The sequence below is a fragment of the Orbicella franksi genome, chromosome 11 (genome assembly GCF_964199315.1).
Source record: "Orbicella franksi chromosome 11, jaOrbFran1.1, whole genome shotgun sequence".
Lineage (NCBI taxonomy): Eukaryota > Metazoa > Cnidaria > Anthozoa > Scleractinia > Merulinidae > Orbicella > Orbicella franksi.
The window spans coordinates 13,593,038-13,620,104 of record NC_138155.1 but is presented as its reverse complement, the minus strand read 5'-3'; the positions used below and the strand labels follow the sequence as shown (position 1 = coordinate 13,620,104).

The 27,067-nt window shown below is 37.6% G+C and overlaps 1 protein-coding gene across 2 annotated transcripts; it reads left to right on the top strand.

Annotated features, from left to right (window-relative positions):
- Positions 1-1,922: 1,922 nt before the first annotated feature.
- Positions 1,923-13,549, top strand: LOC145460307 (carboxypeptidase A4-like). Of its 2 annotated transcripts, XM_081445068.1 has the most exons (11): positions 1,923-1,999; positions 6,232-6,370; positions 7,092-7,176; positions 7,325-7,546; positions 7,971-8,072; positions 8,537-8,641; positions 9,790-9,900; positions 10,946-11,036; positions 11,694-11,896; positions 12,647-12,737; positions 13,362-13,549. In XM_081445068.1, the coding sequence occupies exons 2-11, from the start codon at positions 6,279-6,281 to the stop codon at positions 13,547-13,549; spliced, it is 1,290 nt and encodes a 429-aa protein (XP_081301194.1). In that variant the 5' UTR covers positions 1,923-1,999; positions 6,232-6,278. The 2 variants fall into 2 exon arrangements, with proteins under 2 accessions (XP_081301194.1, XP_081301193.1); XM_081445067.1 differs by lacking the exon at positions 1,923-1,999 and having other exon boundaries at positions 5,984-6,370.
- The last annotated feature ends 13,518 nt before the right edge of the window (positions 13,550-27,067 follow it).

Here is a 27,067-nt window from a genome sequence, read left to right as displayed (position 1 = left end):
AGGGATATTCATATGACGAAATGAAATCTAAAATGCATAGCGACATCAGAGAAATGATTGAAATTTGTTAAAGATTTCCTCGTGAACACTCAAATAAGTCTCCCTACGTTTAATAAAGTTTTTCTTTGACTTAACTTATTTCCATCAAAGAAAAAACAAACAATCTTCTTTAACATACCTTTAAATAAACTGACCCCGACAAAAGAGCTTCAATGAAAAGTGCATAGAAAAACAATGTGGAGCCTTTCTCTTATAATATTACACTGTGATTGCTAAGTCTCCCAAAGATATTGAAAATAATTAAAGCTTCAATCGCGAGGCCGAGAAAAAAAGGTTAGGCCGGAGTTGGTCAGTTTCTGGTTTAATATTATTGCAAATTTTTAATAATACAAGTGTCGTCTGAAACTCCTTCAACTCAAATGTCTGTTGTTATTAAGAAAATACATTTTTTCCTGTTTCTGGCCACAGCCACAGCTCTCAATTGGCTGTCAACGTTTTATTATCCCGGAAAAAAATGAAGTTAATTTATAACGAGATAAGATGAGACATATATGGAGCAAAATTAATTTGACAATTGTATTACTGATTGGTTTGCCACAGAAATAACTTTTTTTAAATTTAAAATTCTAGTTTTCTCAAACATAATTAAAAAAAAATTATGTGGTGAATGGGTTCTATTAATTGATTTACCAACAGACGAAAACGAATAGAACAAACATTTGAGAATTAAAAGTTCCACTTTTCGAGAATGTAAACTATAATACATTATTAAAAACGCGTTACTTAGTTTTGAAACCGTGATGATTTACAAAATCAACGGAAGAGTGGTTTCTCAATAAATTAAATCCAGTTGAGTTTTAATTAATCAGTCGATACTGCTAGCAGATGACTGGAATAAATTGAGCCTTCAAGGAAAATTCCCGCCTTCTTCAGAAAGGTATGAGAAATATTGTGCAAACCAAAGAGATTAAATTTAAAAAGGTTCTTATTTTTCATCGGGCCTCGCTCTAGCTGTAAGCCAATTAGGAAACACTGGGGATAGAAGCAGCGACAAGGCAAGACATAAAAATTTGTTTCGCGAAATTTGAGTCATTTTTGAGTACGCGATGATTAAAAAACAGCATGGAAACTAAAATGTTGTTAATTGATAATAACTTCGTGTGGAGATCTTAAAGTTTCTGTATGAATTTAAGGAACGAAGAGGCATTTTAATTTTTATTTAAATCTACTTATTCCAACGCGTGTGAAGCAAACATCTGGCCAATTTCTAATCACTATGTTGTGAAAGAAGCCGACTTCTAAAATATGACTAAAATACCACTTCTGTTAATTCTGTTCCGCCAAGCAGATATCATTTAAACATATCCAAAAAAATTGCATTTTGAATTTTCATTAACGTGATTTCATTAATTCTTTTGAGTATGTCTACAACATTAAAAGATCCTCAAAACTGCAACCGAAAACCTGATTGGTCTGTTTTCGTTGGCTTGGCGATAGAAACGACCGATACTAACTGTGACTTAATAACTTGTGCGAAGCAAATGCTCTCTTCGTAAAAAGACTAGGTTTTTAACAATATACTGTACAAAGACTTACGATAGGCGCTGTGAGTAGTAGTGTTGTTGTTTTTAAATTCAGAATGAGCTTTAATAGCATGCAGAGAGAGTGTTCTATCTTATCTGTAGAGTCACCCGTTTAATTATCTTGTCACAGATTCAAACGTATTCAAAAAAAGCCCTCAAAAGGTGACTACTCATTATTCCCAGACAATTATACTCGAGTGGCCCCTCTCCTTTTTCAAGTCATTAATTCATTTGCAGTGACAAGTATTCTTTATTTCTGGGCTAAAATTTAAGAGTTTCAAAATTTCGAGCTACCGCAGCCAGGACAAGTCAGAATTAAGTGCACAATATACCGCTTGAATCCAAAGAGGGGAAGAAATAAATACAAGCGTCTCACTTGTAAAGGGAAAAAGGGTAAAGCTGATATGATCTTTTAGGTAAGTGCTTGGCTTTGAGACTTAGAGTTAATTAATCAAACTAAGCTAGCCAATAGACATAATAATTCAAGACTCGGCAAAGACTTTACAAACAGATCGTTTGAATCGAAAAAGTTAACTGGTGAGAAGAAATACGCGAGGCAAGTTAACATCTGCGAGGAAACTATGGTTGTGAATGTAAATACCAAACACAAAACAAAAACTTCGCAGACCTGTATTTTGACTTTATTAATTTTTGTTTTGTTTAAGAAAGAAGCTGTACTTTCTAGACTTATATCAACGCAAGGGACCTTACGAATGTTTTTTTTTTTAGATACTGGTTCAGGAAATACAGAAATGTTCTTGGAAACTCAATGGTTCAGAAATTTTTCAGAAATTATTTTGGGAGTTTCTGAAGTACCTTCGTCAGCACTATTGTTTTCTGTGTCTGAAGGTTACGCCAAAAAAATTGCCAAACCATTTCCAATATTTCTAGCTTAGTGCTTTTAAGTCGATAACGTGAATAGAAAGTTAAAGTTAAAGACAGACTTAGCAAATGTTTTATTTGTGGTACATGGAAAGCGGAAACTTCAATTTTTTAAGTGAAAATAAATTCCGCGTCGGGCTATTATCACTGAACACAAATTTATGTTCATCCGGCTGTTATTGCCCTTGTAGAACAAATAATTATCGCACGCGTGGGTGTTGCGTGATTGCTATCGACTAATGACGTCACAATTTAAAAACATGGCGTGAACCGCTGGTCAAAGGTAACGTAGGCTCTGGCTCGTTGATAGGACTCGATGAAGATTTCTTGGTAGGTAAATGTTAGTTATTTTCTCATTTTTAGCCAATTATGTTTAGAAATTTCACTGTTATGTTTATTGTTATGTTTATATAACAAATCCTGAGGGAGAGCCTGTCGTTTCTGGACCATGGAAATCAACATAATCGTGGCCTGTTTCGTTGGGATGTAAGATGACGAGCATTTTTAATATAACTTGGACAATTAGATTTGATTCCACTTACGGATGTGACTTTAAAACACTTTGAGCCTTGGGATGTTAACCGGCTGTGAGGACAGCTAAATTTTATTGGCATCTTGATTTAATTTGATTACGAAACTATCTGGAGTTGACGGAAACGTCCTGGCCCTGAAGTCAGAGTAAGCCTTCACCTAGAAAACAATGATGCAAATATTGTCTAGTTCTATTCACTAGCAAAAAAACTCTAAACCGAGTGTTAAAGAGATCAAAGCCGATTCGAATCATTCGCGAGTAGCAAGGAGCTTGTTCACTGAACGCTATATGTATAAAAAGTATACTTTCACAAATTATATTTTTTGTTAAACATTGCAATTTAAAGTGCGAAAATACCTAGCACGAAGGTTGACGGCAAATATGAATGTTTTAATTTTCTTTTAATCCTGCGAGACTATAAAAACTGGCTCTGTCACGAAGAATATCAACACCACTTTAAACAAATTGTTATTTATAGAGGACACCTCCACTTGTTAACCAAAAAACAAGGAAATCACATCCACAGGGAAATATTGGGCTTCATCATTATCTAATATTTGTTCAGAAATTTTTTTTGATACTTAGTCCATGGTGTTATGAATAAAATCACACAGTTTAGGCCCCGTTCACATTTCGGCGGGGGAATTGGAAAATGCAACAATCACTGGTCATTTTGGATTTATGTCTGAGAAGAACTCAGTCAGGGAGATCACATGATTATTTCGACGCCATCACTTTCGAAAAACACCGTTTTCAAAATGTTTTCCGCCCATACGAAAACGAAAAGACGGCGTTTGTAAATTCTTCCGGTTTGAAGAGCGTTTTCGGAAAGCTCCGTTTCTGTGACAGATTAGTGTGGACGTTGTATTCAAGAGCGCCCCAAGTTTATTAGTTGTGTAACTATTAGGTGTTTACTCTCTACAAGTAAAGATTGATTGATTGATTGATTGATTCCTAACAGGAGAAATAAAGCTGCGTTTTCAAATTTCTCCAGTATAGTGTGTAGGGGGCCTTAGCAATATACAGGGGTCAAATGTCTGTTAATTAAATTATTCAAACTGATTGGGAGCGCCCTAAAGTCGAACGTATTCAGTAATTTTGATTATCATCTTTTTTTAGCACTACTGGAGGGGGTTTAAGTTTTTTTTTTAGCAAGGAGTCAAGCTACACGCATGATTATTTCAGTTACTCAAAAATAATCTAGTTAAAGATTTTCTGTTTAGAAAAACGCAGCAACTTTACACAAGAACATTTCGAACCGGAGTCCTTCCTTGTTCGTAATGCTGCGCAATTTGTAGCGAAAAAAATCCAAAAACATCAGATTACGTTGACTAATTTAAATAATCATTTTGACAAAACTTACATTAAAAAGCTTTGTTCAAAATTGACATATTTTCTAAAATGTTCGAAGAAATTTTGATTGCTTTTAACATTCTTTGTTTTCTCCTTGTGTGCACCTGTTAAAACGTATGTAGTGGTTATTATTCTAGTTCAAATGTTTTCACGGTGAAACAGATAGATAGATAGATAGATAAACTTTATGTAAACACGATAATAATTAAAGCTAAAAGCTTGTGGGGTCGTGTATTTAAATTTAACTGCTAAAAATTTAAATTACGATTAAAATGTTTAGATTACAATTCCTAGATTTACAATAAAATTAATTATTTAATTAATTGCTAACTAGAAATATTACCAAGTTAATCTACTATATGATTACAATAAACTAACTAAAACTAATTGTATATAAAATCACTATGTCTGTGGCGGGTTGTCGAAGCCGACAGGGCGTTAAAGTTAAAATCTTGAAAATAGGCTCTATTTACAACCTGCTTTCTAAGGTCGAAAAAGCTTGAAAAACTTTTATGTTGTTCATGGTATAAAACTACGTTCCAAAGGACAGATCCCTTATATCTAAGTGAGTCTTTCATAAATCGCGAGTTAAATCGTGGTATAGAAGAAAGTACTTTCCCTCGGAGCGAATAGCCGTGGCTGGAGTTTTCAAGTATCGATTTCATCAGGGGTTTGGGCAGGCTGTCGTTGTTTGCCTTACAAAATAGTCTTAGGATGTCGAGCTTATAATACAGGGAAAAGGTAGACCACTGATCATATTTGAGCACGTAATTTGTCGACATGTCCTTGGGCAAGTTGAACAGCAATCGGATCTCTGTCAAAAACCGACATTGTCATAGCTTTTAGGTTTAAAAGTTTGAATTTTGATGTAAAGTGTTCTCTTCATGAAAATTAAGTTGAATTATCACAATCACATTGCGGCATAAATTTCCATTGTAATCATTGCTGTGTAACATTAATTGTTCCACGTATAACATAACACTTTATTCTTATTATTGCGCATTTTCTTTGAAAGAAATGAGTGTTTTCTAGTTCTGTTTAAAAGCCGTTTTTACGGTTAATGTTTCTCGTTTGTACTACAATTTAATCCAACTTGTATGTGGGGCAATTCTGATAATTCAATTTTGTAGTTTCAACCCGAAATTGGATCGCATCCACGTTAGATTACATTGTAATGCAGATAAGAAAAGTTATCTGTGAAAAGGGCTATAGATTTATATCCAAAGAGAACAGCGTCTTTTGGTCGAGGAAGGTCAGGAAATTTTTGTTTTCTTGATGGATGGTACCCCGCCAGCCGGGAGAAAAATAATGACGCGAAACCGAAGAGGCGTATTTGTATTTTTTTCTTTACACCCGCTTTCAGTGTTAAGTGCATAGCGACTTTCTTTCGACATGCCATCTCTTGACATGCTATGTAACCTGGCCTATGTTAAAAATGTAAGGACAACTGACTTCTTTGTCGAACTCGACTTTTAGTCATGAAAGATGGATTTATTTGATGTCAAACTAAGGCTAGGAGTATCAGGAAATCATTCTATGTGAGATAAATCGACTGTTTTGAATGTCTACATCTTTCGAATACTAACTGAGCGGTAGCGGCCTAATTCTACCGGAAGTTACTTTTAAGAGCCGATCGAATACACTAAAACCATTTGAACTATCCCGTAAATAGGGAAACATGCAAAGTCCACAATCTTCTTCATCTATTTAATGTAAATAATTATCATTAATTTGTCATTTATTCCACTAATAACCACAGTTTTTCACAGTTTAACGGTCTTTCAGCCGTTTACATGGCATATCGAAAGATGGCATGTCGAAATGTGGTCGAAAGATGTCGTCTATGCACGTAACACTGATAGCGGGTGTTATTTATGGCAGTAACTGAGGTTTCAAGACCGAGTAAGAAGACGTGTGAAAGCTAAGCTATGAGAAGTCACTGTGTTTATTTGGCTTTTGGAAGTGTTCTACTAGTGACATGCCTAGCAAAAGAGATTGACACGAAGCAGTTCTACTTTGGGTAAGTTGGAATAGACCACTTTAAATATATGAAAATTCAGCTTGGCAGCTTGGCCTAAAGGACACAAACAAAGGAAATTGAATGACCATGCATATATGTTTATTCATTTCCTCTAGGCCTCTCTATCAGACTAAATTTTAATATATCGAAAGTTGCCTCTTGAATAATATCATCGTTCCCAGACTGTTCTCTTCTCCTCTTGCCCCGAAAAGAGGAGAGACCCTGAAAATGAGGTTTGTCCCAATTCGCCAGTTTTTGACAGTTAATTCTCATTAAAATATTAAAGGTATGAGAGAGTGTAGCAACTTAAACGCTGCGAAAATAAGGTCTGGAAAAAAAATTCAGGCTTGAACTGGATTCGAAGCCTTAACCCCCATTGCAATTCCTACATGGTGAAATGTTTCAAATACTTTCGAAATTCTCCACTTTGAAGAACTTTTTCCAAAAGCTTCTTTATTGATGAAAACTGACCTAAACGCAACGTATACACAAGGAGACATGAAAAGATTCCCCCTCCCCTGCTCAACTCGAGCTAGCTCTTTGACAATTATCCACGAATAACATGTTTATTATTATCTACAAATACAACCTCAGGAACAATAAAAATCATCTACAGTAGCTTAACATAGCACTTTTTATATTTACTTAGAACACGTGCAACTCTACCTAAGCTGTTACTATTTGGTATTGTATCTTTTAAATCTTTTTTTGTCACCAACAGCCATAAAGTTATACGAGTGTTCCCTGCGACACAAGCACACCTCAACGTGTTAGTCACACTACAAAATCAATTCAACAATGAAGCTGTAAGTTAAAGCTGTCTTTGTTTCACAACTTATTGCGTCTGAAAACTGATTTCAATTGGCCGACTGATTGTTTGATGATTGATTGATTGACTGATTGACCTTTGGACATTTGTTGTGCTCCTTTTAATCCTGCGTTCTCTAATGTTAGCTCGACTTTTGGACACAAACGCTGCTTGAGGGAGCACCTGTTGATATTCGTCTGTCTCCCGTAAACAGTTATGAAAACATCACTGCATTGCTGACAAGTTATGGCATCGAGTTCAGAGTTCAGATACCAAACTTACAATCCGTCATTGACCAACAAAACGGGAACCAACGAGGGAAGCGTGAAACTTCATCATGGTTTGACCGATATCATAGTTTGGACGAGGTAGGCGCTACAGAAAACACGCCTGACTTGAAAATGATAAAAATAATCTCATATTTACGCCAGTTGTTATAAGAATCTTCCTAATTGCACCATCTATCTTGCCAAAGGGCGTTGTAAGTACTACAGAAAACATGTCTGACATTAAAATGACAAAAGTAGTTTCATATGGTTATAGGGGGTCTACCTATTTTCGGAGCACTTGCGAGTTCTCGCGCTATTTCGGATTGGATGATATGATCTGAATCTCTTGGACTGGATCAGTGAAAAGTTACCACACAAAAGTCTCGAAACTGCATATTGTTGTCACTGCATTGTATACTAAATACTGTTTCAAAAATGCTACACACATTAAGCTGAAAGTCACTCTAAGTATCCGGATAATCGTCTGCTCTTGTTCATCGCATTTTGGTCTATTTTGCTTAAGATTTTCTCTCAGCTTAGAGAAACCGCCGCCTTGAATAAGGAAAGAGTTCGGATATTCACGTTCGGAAAGTCTTATGAGGGAAGACAGCTGTTCGGTGTTGAGGTAAATATGACCATCAAATTGATCTCCGTGGTAAAAATTATAGGCTGATATTTTGTGTATATTACCAAGTAGTATCTCTGTAGCTTATATCGACCTCACACTCGGGCAATAACTTTGGTATTTTTGTAGTAAGGTACGCCTCAAACATTTGTGGCATGGCATAGTTAAGTTATCTAATAGTTCATTAGAAAATAGTTAGTAGGTTATTAATTATATTAAGTGTCCCCAATTAGCAGAGGTGTTTTTTCCCCCATTGGCTAGATGTTAAGACACATTAATAAAGTTTATGGTATGTTATGTTATGTTATGTTATGTTATGTTATGTTATGTTATGTTATGTTATGTTATGTTATATTATGTTATGTTAACTGCTCCAGAAAGAAGGATTAAAAACCATTACTTTGTTTTACTAAGAAGTAGTGTTCTTTGAAGTCTGAACTGATCCGTGCCACTTGGCTGTTTAGATCCAGACAACCCCACAAGACGCTAAGCCATTGGTATTCATAAACTGTGGAATCCATGCCAGAGAATGGGTCACACCAGCTACATGCATGTATCTTATACATCAGGTCAGTATCAAGAGCTAGTTTGTTTGTTTACATCACATGACTGTGACAAAAAACAAACAACAACAAAGCGAAACTAAACAAAACCGAACAGAAGGCAAACCGAACCTAACCAAAGCAAATGAAACCAATAAACCAAATATAGAACTAATTCAAAATCAATAGGCCTTATCACGGTTTTCGACGCCATCTTTACGGCTACGGTAGGCAAAGCGGTCAGAAATTACAGTGTTTGTATGGCAATCCGATGGCAAATAACATTTTCAAAAATTGGATTTTACACAATTTGTGAATCGCAACGTTAACATACTTGGTAGAAAATTGTATTAACCAAGTTTGAAGGATGTAGCTTGGCTAGAAGACGCTCAGTTAATTTTTCTAATTTTCCATGCATTTGTCTGTAAATTTGGCTGGGTAGACGCGTTTGACGGGAAAAAAATATAGACAAATGTATAGGACATTAAAAATTAACTGAGCGTCTTCTAACCCAGCTATGTCCTTCAAATTTGGTGCTAGAATCTGCTACATAGTATGTTGTAAGTTGCAATTCCTAAGTTGTGCAAAATCAATATCAAAAACTAAAAATTGTTTGCTATCCGATTCCCAAACAAACTCTGTAACTGTTACTGTAACTTTTGACTGCTTTGCCTTTTATCGTTTTACTATTGTGCGAAGCGCTTTTTAGATAGGTTTTAATCATGTTATTATTATCAATTGCAACATTTGAGTTGCTAGGTCAATACAGCAGGACCTCAGTTTGACATTTTCCCGTAGACCTGGCTTGCGAACGCAAACGTATTTCCGGCTGTGGCTTGTCTCCGCGGAAAATAACGTCTGCGAACCCGAGCCGGGAAACGATTTCTGTGACGTAGGAATTTTAAGCCAATCGCACTTTAGCTCAAGTAGCCCCAGAACTACTGCGCGAGGTATTCGCTGCGAGGGGCACTCGAGTTTCATTCTATCATGGTATCTGATTGGCCAAGGAGAAACAAAAGTCATAAGGTCACAGAAATCGTTTCCTGGCTCGGGTTCGCAGACGTTATTTTCGGCGGAGACTAGCGACAGCCGGAAATACGTCTGCGTTCGTAGGCTAGTAAAGAACTCACTTTAGTTTAATAAATTCGTTTTTTTTTTTAATTTTAATCCCCTAGTTAACCTCTCAATATCAAGATGACGTCACTGTGCAGGAGGTGTTAAACAGAGTGGATGTTGTTATAATGCCTGTTTTTAACGTGGACGGTTACGTATACACTTGGAAAAAGGTAGGAAAAGAGCGACCCTCTACAAAAAGAAAAGTCATTTCGCTGTATTGATAGAGTCGTGAGAAAAAGTAAGCTTTGTCGAAATGGGGACAAACTGAGAAACCGCGAGTTACGATAACGGTATGAGCAATGTACGAGCTAGGTACAAGCCTACACTAGGGAGATACTAGCAAATAATGAGCAAGAGAATTGTGTTACGAAAGGTATGGGAACAGTTCGATCGAGAAATGAATGAAGCTCGGGAACAGTATGAAAAAAGTATCTATAACAGCTCGATTCAAGAAAAACAAAAAAGGTTCCAGCGAAGCAGCGTAACGTGTAATCTACGAGAAGATTACCAGCGATTGCGACCAAAAATCGAGGCGGGTTCGAAATACAAAGGGGGTTGGATCTTTAGCGCCGATCTAGAGCGCCTTTCCAAACCAGAGAGATAACTGGAACCTTTAAGCTAAAACATATATATCAAACTCGTGGAGAGATGGGCACGAGACTAACATTAAATCATGCATAATGACGTCAGCGTTTAAAAATGTATACATTTATGTTCCCTACACGAAGACGCACGTTTAAGAACTTATCCATTCTGGCGAAAGTATACGAATAGATCCATATACGTATAAGAATATATATGGGTTATTGAGTAAGCGTGAGGTCAAGGTGGCTGGATATTGGCCAAGTTCTTTTTTTTTTTTTGCGTGTTTATGGACTGAGACAGAGCCATACTGACCGAACAAGTTTGATAAAAAAAAAAAAAAAAAGATTTATTATATGGAAAAAGAACACTATTATCTTACGGGACACAGCGGGTAATCCCGAGCGAACAAAATAGTGCCAACTTGCACGCTCGGGAAGCCAATCACAGCCCAGTATTTGATTCATTTTTCCCGTTACCGGAGCTAGGTAGGTAGCCATATAGTAAATACATTTACACGTTGAGTCCTGCGAGAAGAAACATAGCGTGCGGTTTCCACATAACGGCTCATCGAGGGAACCCCTAAAGTTCATGTAAATACTACAAAAATAATCCAGTTTCTATTGTGTATAGGATCGTATGTGGAGGAAGAACAGAAGCTTGAACCCAGGCTCCAAATGCGTCGGGACAGACCTCAACCGGAACTGGGGATTCGGATGGGGTGGTACGTAATAGAATTCTCTTCCATTCAGGATAAAAATACTTATGAAATGTAATTTCTGACGATTGAAGAACGAGTTTGTCAGAAATTATTATTCTGACGGCGCGATGAAGAGGCTCGCAGGGTGTCAAGGGACGTTTAGGGACTATTAGGCATTTGGCGGAAAATTTAGGTCATTCTAGGTCGGTCAGTCTTCTTCCACGGTTTTTTATTAAGCTTTTATTTTAACAGCTTGTGTGTATAATTGTAAAAATGTTCTAGCTTATTGATTGTGTACCCTTTCCTCGGGTTTTTTTAGTGGTTTTTCGTACGTGGCGTAGGACAGGTTCTAATTGTTGGAACCATTAGTTGTAACTTGCAAGGATACAGATTAACTTATTAGACGGAATACATCTGCATCTGATGCATCCTCAATGAACTATTCATATTGAATGTCTCGTGTTAATGTGGTCAGCATTGCTTTCACTCAATGGATCAAAACAGCTTTAAACCTTGTTATCATAGAGGGAATACTCAAAATTTCGTAGTAGAAATATTCACAATTTTGTTTTGGTGTGGTTATTGTTTGTTGCCAATTGATCTTTTGTTTTACGGCATTTGTGATGCTTCTTGTGACGGATTCTGATGATTTCGTTTTATATTCATTTCAATTTTGACCAGAGACCGGAGCAAGCGGCCATCCCTGCAGTGAAATCTACCATGGACGTGCTGCGATGTCCGAACGTGAAGTTCAAAGTGTTGCTAACTTCCTTCAGTCCCAAGGACACCGACTGGTAGGGTATCTCGATATTCATTCCTACAGCCAAATTTTGATGTTTCCGTGGGGATATACAAAGAGACGGAACAAGGACTACGAAGAGCTGGTACATTACAAGATTAGACTATTTATATATTCGAACAAATTTGCTTAGAGCTATATGCAATGCTGATACGAATGTCCGCAAAGTGGGAAAACAGATAGGGTAAAAACGTTGAAACTCTTGCGCAAGCCCACTGTTAGATACAATAGTCAAAGGTTGAATCTGTTGTATGCAATGTCGCAGGTAGACGAAAAAGCTTTAAAATGTTGTGTTCAATGTTTCAAGGAGTAAAACAAAAGTTAAAAATGTTGAGCGCAATGTTACAGATAGTACACAAACGTTTTTTGCACAATGTTATAGATAGTTGAGAAACGTTTAGTTTGTTGTGCGCAATGTTACACATAGTTGGCAAACGTTGAGATTGTTGCACGCAATACTGCTGATAGTGGACAAACTTGGAAACTTTTTTTTTGGAATTTGTTCTGCGCAATGTTACAAATAGCGTAAAAACGTTGAAATTATTGTGGGTAATGTTGCAGATAGCAGACAAACGTTGAAACTGTTGCGCTTAATGTTGTAGGAAGCGGACAAATGCTGAAAATGTTAGGCATGTTTCTAAAACTGAGCGCTTAGGAAAAAGAACTCCTATTTTTATGTACCGTCTGATTTTTTAAAATCTATATGCTCACAATTTTACCTCCACATAAAACTCTTTTTAGGCAGGCTAGCTACTGTGAATTACTTGGCTTAAAAGATATCCGGCAAGTTTTTGTTTGGGTTTACTCTGTACGAAAATACTAATTCCTGTTTCAGATGCGGGTTGGTCAGGCTGCAGTGGATGCGATCAAAACTCGCGGAGGTGACAACACCAGTTACACTTTAGGACAAGCATCCGATATCATGTGTACGTATATAGTCTGATGGAGTTTACACTTTGGCTCAGTTTGCAAGCATGTCGTCATGTTCTAACTTTTTAGTTTCAGCTTTTGGTTTGGCACTCGTCGAACATGCTGAAAAAGAGACCCCGTTATTGTCATTAGTACCGTAGTTAGAAATTTAGCGATTCTTAATTCAAAGCCAAAAAACACCATAAGAATTAATGCTTAACTACATTCGATTTATTGTCCACACACTTTTAGACTAGAACCATCTTGTGGGGCATAATAAACGGTACCACATGAGCGTACTGTTTTGTAGCTTGTATTTGAATGGTTACGCACGGGGTTTTTTCCTCAGACTTAAAAGGTAGAACCACCTTGTACAGCAACGTACGTAAATAGTACCACATGAAAGTACTGCAGAATGGTCACAGACTAGGGTTTGATCCACAGATTCAGAAGTTAGAACCAACTTGTACAGGACAATAAACTGTACAAAAAATGCTCAATATCTTTCGCTGGAAGGTTAAAACCCTTGCCCCTTCGCTAGATTTTTTTTCAAGGGGTGGGAGATAGTGGCAGTAGAGTAACAGTTTTACTCATTACTGACTTTTGACTAATTCGTAATATTTTTGTTTTGTTTCTCACAGATCTCGAGTCCGGCACAACAAAGGACTACATTTATGGCCATTTGAACGTGCGATACGCGTTCTCTATGGAGCTAAGAGACACTGGAAAATACGGATTCCTTCTTCCCAGCCATCTGATAGAACCAACAGCTAAGGAAGCGTTTGAAGGAATCAAAGCCATAATTCTGAATATGAAATTAAATGATTAACAAACCAATGTCGTTATTTTCTATATTGTGATTCAAATACTTGCAGAAAACGAAATAGATAAAGCTTTGGCGTGTTTTGCCTCAGCAAATGTCATAGAGTAACCCCAAACATTTTAAATTCCATATTTTCTGTTTCAATGTTATCCAAATGAAAAAGTGAAAAGATTCAACATTGAGAGAAGGAAAGAGATATGAAAAGATGAACATTATTGAAATCCTTTTCCAAAACATTGTTTAACTACTGTAGCAATGTTGAGGAAATAAACAAGGATGGCTTCGAAAAAATATGAGAGAGGGCTGAATTTCCACAAAAACCCGTTATTTCAGTTGCAGCGAAAATGATATTTTGCTTTGAAACAGAAATGGAGAGAGTGCAGACTATAAATAGCTTTAGACATGAACTGTAAGTGAGCAATCCCTTACCTACTTTACGAGCATTTTAACTTTAACGGTTTATGAGCTGAACACTTGTGTCATTGTCGTGTTATAATCTTGCTTTACTATACTACACGCCAAAAGAACGTGGTGAAAGGAAACACAAAACACAACAACAACAACAAGAAAAACAAACAATTAAAAAGAGGGGGTGATATTGAATCCCGACAAGTTATTGACAAACGTATTGATTTTTCCTCTTTAAAGCTTAAAAAATTTATAAATCCCTTCAGCAGTAAAATAGGTAGGAATCTCAATTGTCGAGACGATAAAGTCTATGGATGGCTATCCAGAGAACTGAAGGGCATAGAGTTTCCAGTGTGGTGACTTTTTCGAAGGAAAACATGGACAACCGAGTAATGTTTATACTAATACCCCCTTGTTTTCATACGGTCACGATCATGCATAGCTGTACTGATTCTTGTTGTTAACCGAAAAGAAGATGGAAAAAAAAAATCGCATCAAACATTATATTAACAACCGCACACTGCTAGGGTACTCTCTGTCTACAACAGAGTAGATAATCAATAGCGTAGCCAATCAGAGAACGGCATTCGTGATAGAACGCAAGCAGATTTATATTAACCAGCGCTAAAAAGTCACGACGTTTCGACCTCTCCGAGGTGATTTTCAAGTGAGTAAAATTTTCTAAATTAGGATAAATATGTTAAAAACAAGTTATAATAGGTAAAGATGTGGCGAACGCTAAAATGTGATAAAATATGTGAAAAAGTGTTAAAAACATACAATGGAAAAATAAAATAATCTTAGCAAGAATTGATCTAAACAAATAATTTGGCGCGAATTGAATCAAAGAACTGAAACCAACGCTAACTAAACAGTGCGATTCAATTCGCGCCAAATTATTTGTTTAGAGCAATTCTTTCTAAAATTATTTTATTTTTCCATTGTATATTTTAAACACTTTTTCACATACTTTATCACATTTTAGCGTTCGCCACATTTTTATCTATTTTAACTTGTTTTTAACATATTTAAGCTAATTTAGAAACTTTTACTCATTTGAAAATGACCTCGGAGACGTCGAAACGTCGCAACTTTTAAGCGCTAGTTTTTATTTCAAAATCGATTTCTAAGAAACTACTTATTAAGATTTATATTAATCAGCAATATTTCACATGGCTTAAGTCTGCATACGAGCCAAGTGGCCCATCAGTAAACGTAGGGAGTGGTTGCCCAATCTCCCGATTCAGGGGTCCATGAAAAAAAAAAACGCACGACTATTTACAATAACATTACTACTTACAATTAATATATTCGCTATGATGAATTCTAGTCCATCTAGTTGCTCGTCCATCGAATGTTTACCCCCATCATTACACTTGCCGGTACCCATTTGTACAACTGGGTGGAGAGAGGCATTGTAAGAGTAAAATGAATCGCTTAAGAATACGACACAATGTGCCCGGCCAGGGCTCCCAACCCGGACGGCTCGATCGGGAGTCGAGCGCACTAACCATGAAGCCACTGCGCCCCCACAATATTTCACACGCATTGGATTGAAATGACACTGTTTTTTGTTGATAGGTTTTAATGAAGTATCATGTTTCTGTTAACTTTACAAACGATTGTCTCGGGGAAGTGCATATCCAGGTCCATCACTCCCACAGGTGTCCGATCCTGGGGTACAGAAGCAGGCAAATGAAGGACGTCCGCCAATCATGAAAGTGTAGCACGTTTTACCCATACCACAGTTTTCTCTTTGTGCCAAACGGGCGTTGCACTCTAAGAAATAAATGAATGTGATAAAAGTCAGTGTGTCCCGACTGACATCAGTGGAACCTCGCCTTATACGGCCACCTCGTTAATGCAGTCACCTGGTTACCACGGGCACTTTATTCTCGCCCGAACAAAAGTCCAGTCAATCATTTTCGTTTTAAAGAACCCCTTAAACGAGGCCGCCCAGTTACTACCGAAAGATTTTTGTGGCCCGTTGGTGACCAGATTAATGGGGATACACTGTATAGCTAAGAACGTGTTATAATCTTACTTTACTATACTACACCCCAAAAGGACGTGGTGAAAGGAAACACAAAACACAGCAACAACAACAACAAACAATTAAAAAGAGGGGATGATATTGAATCCTGAAAGGTTAGGGTACGATTTGTGACTGAGAGGCGTGGGTGGTGGACACGTTATTCCTCAAAAAGTGAAAACGAAAGTTTATACCATGGCTGAACCAAGCTAACCTCGGAGAATTCAAATCATTCTGACCTAAAGTACATTTTAAGCTATAGCACATGCACTCCCTATCATATTGTGGAAGCATATAAGCTAGCAAGTTGTGTATATAACTGCGATGGTCAATTGTGTCTTCCTACAAGCTAGCCTTCAAGTATTTAGATGACTTCCTGGTATATTGCCGTTTAAAAGAAATGTTAAATGAGCATTTTTGCTCTTCACGCGCGCAATAAGTGTATAAGAGCATCGACAGTATCTTTCCTAAGCAGTACCTCTCGTATTGTAGCTGTGTTACTGCTCACCTGTTTGTTAGATAAAATGAATTAAGGCTTTAACAGTTGGCAATTTCTCCACGCAACAAGTGTGGAGGGCGACGTGCAGAAGGACTTGCAAGACAGAGTTGACTTGAGAGATTGGATTTGGAATAATCAACGGGAAATTATCAAAAGGAAATACCGGTACTCACCTGTAAATATTTTGTCCCTTTGTTTTGCACCTAAAGAAAAAAAGACGTTATGACATAGCCAGCAAAGCCGTATTCGTGGTGTGAACAAAGTGAATTTCGCTTGGCTATTTCCACTGTCAATGTTCTAAAGCAAATGATTATTTCTTTTTTTACTGTGCATATTTGACTTATGATGCACTTGAGAAGTTTATAAAGCACTCAAGAAACTAGATTTCGTGTACTCCAAACTGCCCGCGTACATCGTAACCTCGGGGGGGGGGGTACCCCCGTATATGGGCTCTATAGGTACGTGCGGCTCCAAAGATTACGGTTTTTTGAGCCGTTTTGGCCATAAATAAAGGTGACGATTGTAGCTGATTTTGGCCATTTTGGTCATAAATAGGGTATGGGTTTTGCACTCTAGGATTGATGTGGGTATGTTTTAAAGAAGAAGCCACTTTTTCATCATTATCGAAAAGAAAATCAACAAAAGCCCTTCACAAATTATGTTTACGGTAATTTAACATTGGTCTAAACTAGGCTACTAGTCCCAACGCAGGTCTGAAACAGGGTTTTGATTTAAGGTTCAGGTCATAAATAGGGTTTCGAACTTTTTGGTCAGGTCATAAATAGGGTAGGAATAGCGCCGAGTTTTAGTCATAAAGAGGGTAAGGGTTTTGGGAAGCGAGCCGCACACCCCCAATCAATTTTTCTGGTGGTAACTCCCGGGATTATAACCCAGTGAATTTTTCTATAGTTAGTAATGGTAATAGGACTGAGTAGAGTCCAAATCGGTCTGTAATCATACGACTGATAACAAAATCGGACGACCGTGCAGCGGGAGTGCGATTTGTTTATCACGAGTATGATTACATGTCGAATTGGACGACACGAAGTATTACTACTAATTAATCATAAAAATTACAATTTCCGAGAAAAGCATAATAGCCAAGTTAAGAAAGAAAGGAAAAATTTGCATTAAAAGTACACTGTTTCTATGGTGATTGAAACCAAGGTTGTGATTGGTTGATTTAACTCTACAACTTTGAATGTGATTGACTTATTGCACTGTCCGATAACAAACTGTCCGATAACAACTTGGCAAATGAATTAGTGGAAAATAGGAATTTTTTGAAACCAATCACAATCGAGGAAATTGTAATTTTTATGATTATTTTAAAAATATTTACTTAATACAGAAATCTCAGCTACAGAATTGACCTAGATATTATAAGACTCAAATATAACGTTATGGTTTTCACACAAATATTGTTCAGCCTCAATGGAGTTACCGCGAATGACGCATCTTGTTATGATTTTCAAGGCGCTTACGGTATACTTATGTAGACGCAGTTTTCAACGATTTTGTATGATCCCTGGTCGAGGTCTGTTTATAACTTAAAAGTTGGTAGAGTACTATTGAACAGAGTTTCTGTCCCTGGATAGCTAGTCAACAGTTGTTCAGCCTTTCTGATCCTTTCTAGAAAATGTAACAGAGTGTTAAATAGAGAGGTACAGTGTAATACGAATTATTCGAAACTCCAAGAAAACAAAATAGGTTCGAGTTATCTAAAGTTCAAGAAAACAATAAATGGGGGTGGGGGGAAGGTAAGATTGCAGTGTTCCAGTAAAGGAAATCGGCCATGAGCATGGCGTTCGGTTTCTCGCGGTCGTATCTGAAATAAGCCCAAAAAACACTCAGGGGCCTCAAAGGAGCGTTCTGAAAAGCGGGGAAAGAAGAAGGAGGAGGAGAAGGAGGAGGAGGAGGAGGAGGAGGAGGAGGAGGAGGAGGAAGGTGGAGGGGGATTGATTGTAAAACCCATTTCCCTGCCCAAAACCATCCCCTTTCCCATTTTTGTTTGTCTGTGATTCAAAGTCCCAGTGACCCAAATCCCATTTTCTTAGTGAGAAAAATGGACAGATTGAACTTTCAGGCTCCTTTCGAAGGATACGTTGATTCCTGTTAACGGTGCATTGCTTGACCAACTGAGCCATGCACAACATTGGGAGTGGACCATTAATTTTTGCGATTCCATATGTTTCCGCGAAGGAATGGAGTGACAGATGATGTTGTTAAAACTTATCTTTACTCTCGAGTGTTGCATCGGCGACATGTTTAGAGGTATGTATAAAACCAAACGTAAATTATAAACAGCTATCGATTTAAGATGCCGCAGTGTTTATACAAGAGGAATTGTCTTCGTACAAGAATTCAAGGTCAAAGCAAGTAGCATTGAAGAATTATGAAAAACATATTTCCAACAACTATCCTACCGTGTTATAAGTGCAATGAAGCCAGAAACATTGGGGGTTGGCCATATTGTGGGTTAATTTGTTGAGATAAAAGGAACATAGTGATCAGTGATGCTAGAGGGAATCTCCCCTAAAAAATAAATGCAGGGGTATCCGTCGGAAATTTTAAAAAGAAATCCCTGAATGAGAATAGCTCAAGTTCATTTTCAACCCCGAAGAACTCGAAGAGGAAACAGTTTAGCTGCTTTTGTGATTTGAAAAAGTGGCTTTGACTACATTTTACATAAATTCCACAAACTCATTAACAATTCATCGAGTTTAAATAAAAGGAATCAGTTACTTGGTGAGGATTTTACGATTTTATTTCTCCGTTTTCTCTTTAGTTTTTGTTACGATTGTGAAAAAATATCAAACACGACAAGACCGTCTTTGACAACATTTCCAAACACCTCGAAGCTCGTCAAAAATACTCCCCTACAATCCTCTTCTCGGTGTTTGGAAATGTGGTCAAACATGGTCTTTTGTGTTTCTTAAACTCATTAATAATTCATCAAGTTTAGACAAAGGAAATCATGACCGTGACAGTGTTTGGCTATCTGATTTGAATTAGCATAGATTTTTACGATTTTATTTCTCCGTTTTCTCCTTTAGTTTAGCTTAGATTAAGAAGATACATCAAACGCTTAAGACAGTGTTTGACCACATTTCCAAACACCTCGAACTTCGTTAAAAATACTCCGCTGTGCGTCGTATTTTCAACTCTGTTCTCGGTGTTTGGAAATGTGGTCAAACACGGTCTTTCGTATTTGATATATTACGTCACAAACTCATTAATAGTCCATCAAGTTTAACTAAAAGGAATCAGTTACTTAGTTAAGATTTTACGAGTTTATTTCTCCATTTTCTCTTAAGTTTTTGGTACGACTGAGAAAAAATATCAAACACGACAAGACAGTGTTTGACTACATTTCCAAACACCCCGAAGTTGGTCAAAAATACGCCGCTAAGCGTCGCGTTTTCAACGTTCTCGGTGTTTGGAAATGCGGTCAAACATGGTCTTTTGTGCTTGATATATTACGCTAACTTTGAAGCAAATAAGAAATCAGTTGACTAACACGTGATTCCTGAGTTACACTATAAGCGATAAATTAGGTACAATGGACTCCCGCTCACTTCCCTAAATTCCCGTCATCTTTTTACTGTAATCTCAGCCTCGGTAACTCGATCGAGCACTCGATAACGGGAACCTCCCGCTAGTTTCAAGCTATTTTCTATATAATTTTATGCTCGATAACTCGAATACGTTATCCAAACATTGAAACTATTTTCTCCAACAAGAAAATCGCTTGGACTCTGCAACGGTAGCCCGACCTTGCTCTCTTTGAAACCTGGAAAGTTCGCAGCACCTGGACTTCTCTTGCTGCTTTGCTTTGTTTTCTTTCACGTTATGTTATCTTCTGATTTATGCAGTGATTTAGAAATGTATTGTTTCATTTTCCCTCTACTTCTATGTGATTAAATATGATTGAAAAAGCACAATTAAACAAAGAACAGCTTCCAAGTAACGACTTTTTGCTACTAAGCAAAAACGTGTCTTTGTACAGAAATGCAACTTCAAAGCATCTTCTTGTGCGAGAATCTCGTACCGTATCGTCATTTATAAATGTGAGAAGCTTTTCAGAACATAACGCCAAATCAAAGCGATAGCTTACCTCCAGCATCACTCCGTTCATGTCCACCATTGGCAGCACAAATCATCTAAGTAATAAGGCAAAAGATAACAGCAACCTTCATTGTTCTTCGCTTGTGAAAATTTTCTTCCCTTACAAACTCGTGTTCCCCTGTCGGAAACTTGGCAGATGCTTCTGTGTTTAATCATGTCTTTGCGGGAATTTATTGGCGCGCCTGAAACATCTCAGACATATCCACCGTGTTAGATAACGGATTTTTGCTTGTGTTCTATTGATTTGTGGAGTGGTACAAGCCAAAAAGATGGCCCTTTGCGCTGTATATTGGGTGGAACCACGGGGGGACTTCCATTTGAAAAGGTCAGCATGCCAATCTTCTGGCTTTTAAATTAAGGATGTTGGTCTCACTAAAGGTCTTCAGGTCGAAAAGCAAACCAATCAGATTTCCGTGTTTCACCTTGTCACTAAGTGGGACACTCCATTATTTACAACCAAATTTAAAATAATTTGAAGTAAAAACTGACGATAAAAGCGCCTGACGTTTCGACCAAACTTAAGCCATTATCAAGCTTAAAAGTGAAGATAAAATTATGCAGAGTATAAATATATAACAAAGAAGTAAAAGTATGTAAAGTATGAAAATGAAGAATTGTAAGAAAAGGGTGTTAAAGACAATAAAAAACACGCAAGAATAACATCATTAAAAGTGATTAAAGACTTTCGCACGAATTGAGTCTGACTGTACATTGAGACAGTCAAACTTGTTCTTGCACTTTTTTAAGATGTTAAAATTCTTGTTACATGTAAGATCCTTGGGCACATAAGAATGTTTCACACCAAAATGTTTTACAATGGAGGAAGACGCATTAATTTCTTGTGCTCGTGTACGCGTTGATGCAAATGCAGCCGCGTATAATCAACATAACCTGCATCACACAGGTCACATTTAAATTGGTAAACAAGGGATTGTTGGTTGACAACAGACGGTTTGACTTCGTGCAGTTTGAGATGTTGTTTAATCTTGTGACTAACAGACGTGGACGCGCTGGACGGTCACTTGATCATGAATTTTCGGGCTCAGATCTTTAAGTTGGGTTCGTACAATATCGGCTGAAGCCTGGTCTTTAGATAGCAGAACAACGTGAACAGATTCTAATTCATTGTGAACAGCTGGTAACTAGGGGAACAGGTTGATCAGAAATATATAATATTGGCCGGCTGGGAGGTCCGTATAGTGGAAAATTGTGACCGAGGTCTTGAAAAATGCTGCCCGAGGCCGCAGGCCGAGGGCAGCACTTTCAAGCCTTAGATCACAGTTTTTCACTGTAAGGACCGACCCTAAGGCGAACAATAACATGTTGGCTTACAAGTGGGATTGTTTACAAGTGATTGTTTACAAGTTTACAAGTGGGATTGTTTACGCAACTTTGTCATTGAATTGGCATACGCGCCGTCTACAAACCATTCGTAAAAAAGTCAAACGAGGGAACGAGCAAGTAACTCAGATACCAGACAAAGACAGATATATTAAAGAACAGATTTATTTCGAACTACTTTATGTTAGTTGCATTTAGTTCACCGGTTAAGTTCTCCAAAAGTGTTTTTCCGGTGCGAAATTTCGTGCAAAGTTTAAAGTTATACTACAAAAGCAATTTCTCTCAGTCGCTACGAATCACTCGAAATCAGACTTTTTTTTTTTTTTACCGTAAATTGAGTAGCAGATAGCGAGGAAATTCTTTAAGTGTATTCCACAGAACTTCTCTCAAATACAGCAACAATCAGAGAGGTAAACTCGACTGAAATTGACTCATTTTTTACTTACAATTGAACAGAGGGAGACACAGGATTACGCGCCTTTACAGCACCGAGCTACAAACAGCCAAACAAACTCTCAAAACTTCAAAAACCCAATTGGATTTACTCACAATGACTTTCCTTGCCATTTAAAGGTGAATAGAGATTAACTTGCGTTGATTAATCGTCTACGGAAGTGTAAAAAGGGCGAAAGATTGACGATTACCGCTAATTCGTTCACGAAAATAGATCAACTCGACGGATTCCGGCCGCTGTGGCGGTCGGGATGAGAAAGTACCGTCCGCTCCAGGAACCAATCAGGTTGCAGGATTTGTTGAATTCCACCCGCACACGAGCTGAGAAAAAGATAAAATATTTTATTTTAAAAAGTTACAAGTGAGTGGTATTAAGACTCCAACACCGGGACGAACCTGCAGTTTTTGAAACTAGGTTGCTAAGCAACTGTTTGCACCATGATGCCGTGACAACTGTCTCACATTTTCGTGCCTTGTTTTGATTGCAAGATAAAGACGGGAACGTTACAAGGATTCGACCACGATTTGCTTTAAATTAAAAAAAATTTCATCCCACGGCTGCTTTCTTTTGTTTAAATTTAATAAATAGAGACAAACTAGCGAGAGAGACTAGGGAGACTAAACAGTCATGCAACGTCAAAGGGCCCCTTTTTCTCGACGTTGCATGACAGAGAGAGGGCCAGAAATGGAGTAATACTAAACATGTGCATGTGCTTTTGTTTGACTGCTGCTATATATAAACTTTGTTTTGCAAGTTTCGTAATTATGTTGTAAATAAACTTTCAACTTGCCATAAAATATATACCATTTCAATGATACCCAAGACTCCCTAGTATCAATAAATCATAGAAATTTGATGTATAGATAAACAATGAACAATGAATGATGAAATCCAAGTTATCTCCTGATCCACCTAAAAAATTGGTATAAAATCATTGTTCATGGAAATTGTTGTTCCCATGGTAACAGTTGTTTTTTGAGCTTTGAAATTTGAATTTGGGAAATGCTATAATTCCACTAGGTTTCACTGTTCATAGCTCTAATATTCTAAGAGTTACTTGATGTGGGCTTCAAAGGCATCCCCATCCTCACCCCATTCTCCGGTTTCAAATGCAAAATTTAGGGCGGAGGTCTATCTGAATTTAAGGTTACTTCAAACATATCCAAAAATCACCAAAAATTTTACAAAACAGCCCGAAACGTCAACCTCGTCCCCAGCCCCAGGGCCTCCTCCACTTTTCAAAATGGCGGGAAGGGAGATATACCCTGAGCAATGCTGAACTAACACCCTTGCTGATTAGCCCATTCATACGAACAGGCTGATTGGTCTACAATCATCCTGAAAAAATATGTCGGACTGCCGCTCGCCGGCAGGTATATTTTGCAGGTTGCAGGTTGCAGGTTAAAATTTAATTATAACTGGAAAACTGCTGGCACTAAAAATAATCACTAACCTCTATACTCGTCAGGGGTCCTTACATAAATTAGTTCGCCTCTTTCACTTAGTGAAAACATGATCGATCCGCGAAAAGTACTTATCGATCGACACGCTGAGACCAGTGAAATCTCTTCAAAGCCAGCTGGATGGCCGCTCTACAGATATTTCCATCGATTCCAGATTTGGCTCGGCTCTTCCCTCAACAACAAAAGATTGCCATCACAAATGAAGCAAATAAATAAAGAAATGAAATAAGATTTTAACCAACCGAATACAGTGACTAGCACAAGCTCAGTGTGCTTTCATTTTGGTACTCACAGGGAAGAAACTAAATTCAGAAGATATTTCAGATGATATTTCAGATGTTTCTTCAAAAACAATAATTCATTGCAGGCTTAAAATCATAGGAGTATACTCTCCTCCCATCGCTTCGGCCGGTTTGGCACTTAAGTACTAGTGGAAGCCACCTTTACGAGCGGTTGTAAAAAGCCTCATGTAACAGTCACGGTAAGTCTACCACCTGTACGTTTCTTTTAAGTGCCAGCGGTTTTCCAGTTATAATTAAATTTAAACCTGCAACCAGCTGCAACCTGCAACCTGCAAAATATACATGCCGCTTGGCGAGTGTTTACACGAATAAGAAAGGGCTATAGGAGGTCGTATTGCAGTTCACTGTTCAGTTCATGCGATGTTGAATCAGGCTGCCGTTAAATCTTTTCCGTCAGATTTTAACTTAAAAGATGTAACCGATACCATAGAAGTAGAAATAAGCCCGGGAAAATGAAAATAACGAGCATTTTATTGAAGTACGGATCGGCCGACAGCTGGCGAGCTGCAGTTCGTCACAAGCGGCCTTAAGTGCTCCTTTTTCTGTTCTATATTCATGCGCTATTAGATTTTCTGATAACCGAAACGAAGTAGTAATATTGTTTTCCCGGCCGAGGCTGAATATTTTTATTTTTCTGCTAGTTTTAGATTAAAAATATCCCTGTGAATATTCTTAGATTATAGCGTACGAAATTTCTGGCGCCTGGATGGTGTTAATTTTAGAGCGAGCCTACAGGAATTAAAGACTTATCGATGCAATGCACATACCTTCTTGCAGAAATGTTGTTAGCATCAAACATTCAGCTAATGCTGTTTTTGTTGCTTTTTGGCTAGCTTTGCTGTTTAATTTAATACGGTTTAGGTTAGGGTTAGAAACATAACTGTATTGTAATTACGAATTTTTAACACACAAAATTATGTTCTTTTCAAAATCTCAGCCTCAGCCTCAGGTTTATTCTTTAAGTATTCTTAAAATTTTGCAAATTTCAACCTCACTGTTCTTAAAGGTGAAGGAGATCAGTTATATCTACTTTTTGTTCAGTAAGAACTAATTTACAAATAAATGCAGAGGAAGGGATTTGAATTTATTGCTTTTTTCCTGTCTGGCCCCTCTCTGGGGTCTCCTAAGCTCCCAATTAGAGAAGTGAGATCTGAGGATGATATAAGTTTCTCTGGATGGATGTTAATTAAAGTGCTGTGGCTAAATTGACTTTTATTAAGATCTTGGCGCTGGAAAGGGCCAATAAAAACTGTTATGAAAAAAGGTTTATGTGTGTTAACAAATTTACAAGAGAATCTTACTTACCACAGAAAGACAATAGCAATAGATATCTAGATATGTACTGCTTGTGGTACTCTACAAAAATTTATCTCTTTTCCTTAAATACATATACTATTTGTTTCCACAAAATTCTTTGTGTACAGAATTATAACCAGATGGTGATTTTTCTTTGCAATTAATTCATGAGTTTGTCACTTATTTGATTTTTCTACTAGTCAGGGAAGCAGTGAATCTTGCCAATGTCAACAGTAAATAAACGGAATGACCTTGAGAAAAAAGTTGTGAAACCTGTATTGCCTGACGTTGTTTTTCTAATCATTACTTTAACTTGTATTTCGTGATCAAAACAAACATGACAACAATTCAACACATTTTCAAACACTGAGAAGAGAGTCCATATTATAGCACAGCATAGCCCTGTATTTTTGATGCAGTTTATGGTGTTTGGTACGTGATGAAACACTCTCCCAAGTGTTTGATATATATTAGCTGCTTTTATACTAGAGGACGCATTATTCATCCAGACGGCTAATGCATAACAACAAACTGCAGCGTAAATATCTTCCAGCAAAGACGATACAGTTCGTAGTGACAGAAGCACCTTACTAAGTAAGTGTGGCAGTCATCCAAGCGATCGAAATTTACAGAATTTACTTGTCTACTCAGTTTCACCAACACGGACTTCGTTCACCAGCTGCTCGCTTCTGTGGCAATAGAAATCAAGCCTATCAACCGTGTTGAACATATTCATTTTGCGCTATTAATTATCCTTCCCCTGCTCGGGAAGCTAAATGCAAACAAACGAAAATTGAGCATTATGATGGGAATTATGGAACCGGTCTAGAAAAAGATTATCCCCCAACTCCTCCTCCACCCCTCTCAGGAATTTCCTGGGCCTTTGAACCCCCTACCCCTCTGGAATTTCCAATCCCTTCCGTGGGGGGGAGGGGGGGTCGGGGGTGGGCGGATATGGATATTTTCTGGAACCACACATTGTAAACATATGTGCTATATATTTAACATTCCACATCCAGACAACTGTTATCAGTGTGTTATAGCTATGGTTTCCTCTGTTTTAAACAAATTCATGAATTATTGGGTTTGGAAGGGGATCATAGATATTTCAGGGCTGCCAACATTCAGGAATGAATTTGTGAGAGCCTCAGAAGCAAGCATCCTTTTGTATCATAAGGCAATCATTGGACTTGAATTGGTTGCTACCAAAAAAAGCAATTCTAAGAGTCTTAAATATCACTAATCAGTAAAGGATAATTGATATTATATTTTCCCAACATGACTAGAACACAATATTCTTTTTCATTACACAAAATTACTAGAATGCATGGTAATCTCAGTCTTTATCTTTTCATAAAAAATTATTGAAAAGTAACAAAAGAAATACTCAGTCAAGGTCAAGCACAGATTCCAGTAGGGTCTGTTAGTTTATAAAAAGTCAAGTCTGTTGTTTACTAAATGCTAATGGATCTCTGAGACCTTTTCCTAAGGTGAAGGCAGTATCATTTCCACAGTTCTCTTATTTTCATCCATAACAAGGGAGAGGCTGCTCTTCTCCTGGCTGGAGAAACACAGACACAGAGACTATTGCATGGGGTAAC

What these genes read in the sequence shown, in the direction of transcription:
- LOC145460307 (XM_081445068.1), top strand. Translation starts at nt 6,279, where the DNA reads ATGAGAAGTCACTGTGTTTATTTGGCTTTTGGAAGTGTTCTACTAGTG. An exon ending in CTGGGGATTCGGATGGGGTG is followed by an intron (nt 11,037 to 11,693) that starts GTACGTAATAGA and finishes AATTTTGACCAG; the next exon opens with AGACCGGAGCAAGCGGCCAT. An exon ending in ACAAGGACTACGAAGAGCTG is followed by an intron (nt 11,897 to 12,646) that starts GTACATTACAAG and finishes TTCCTGTTTCAG; the next exon opens with ATGCGGGTTGGTCAGGCTGC.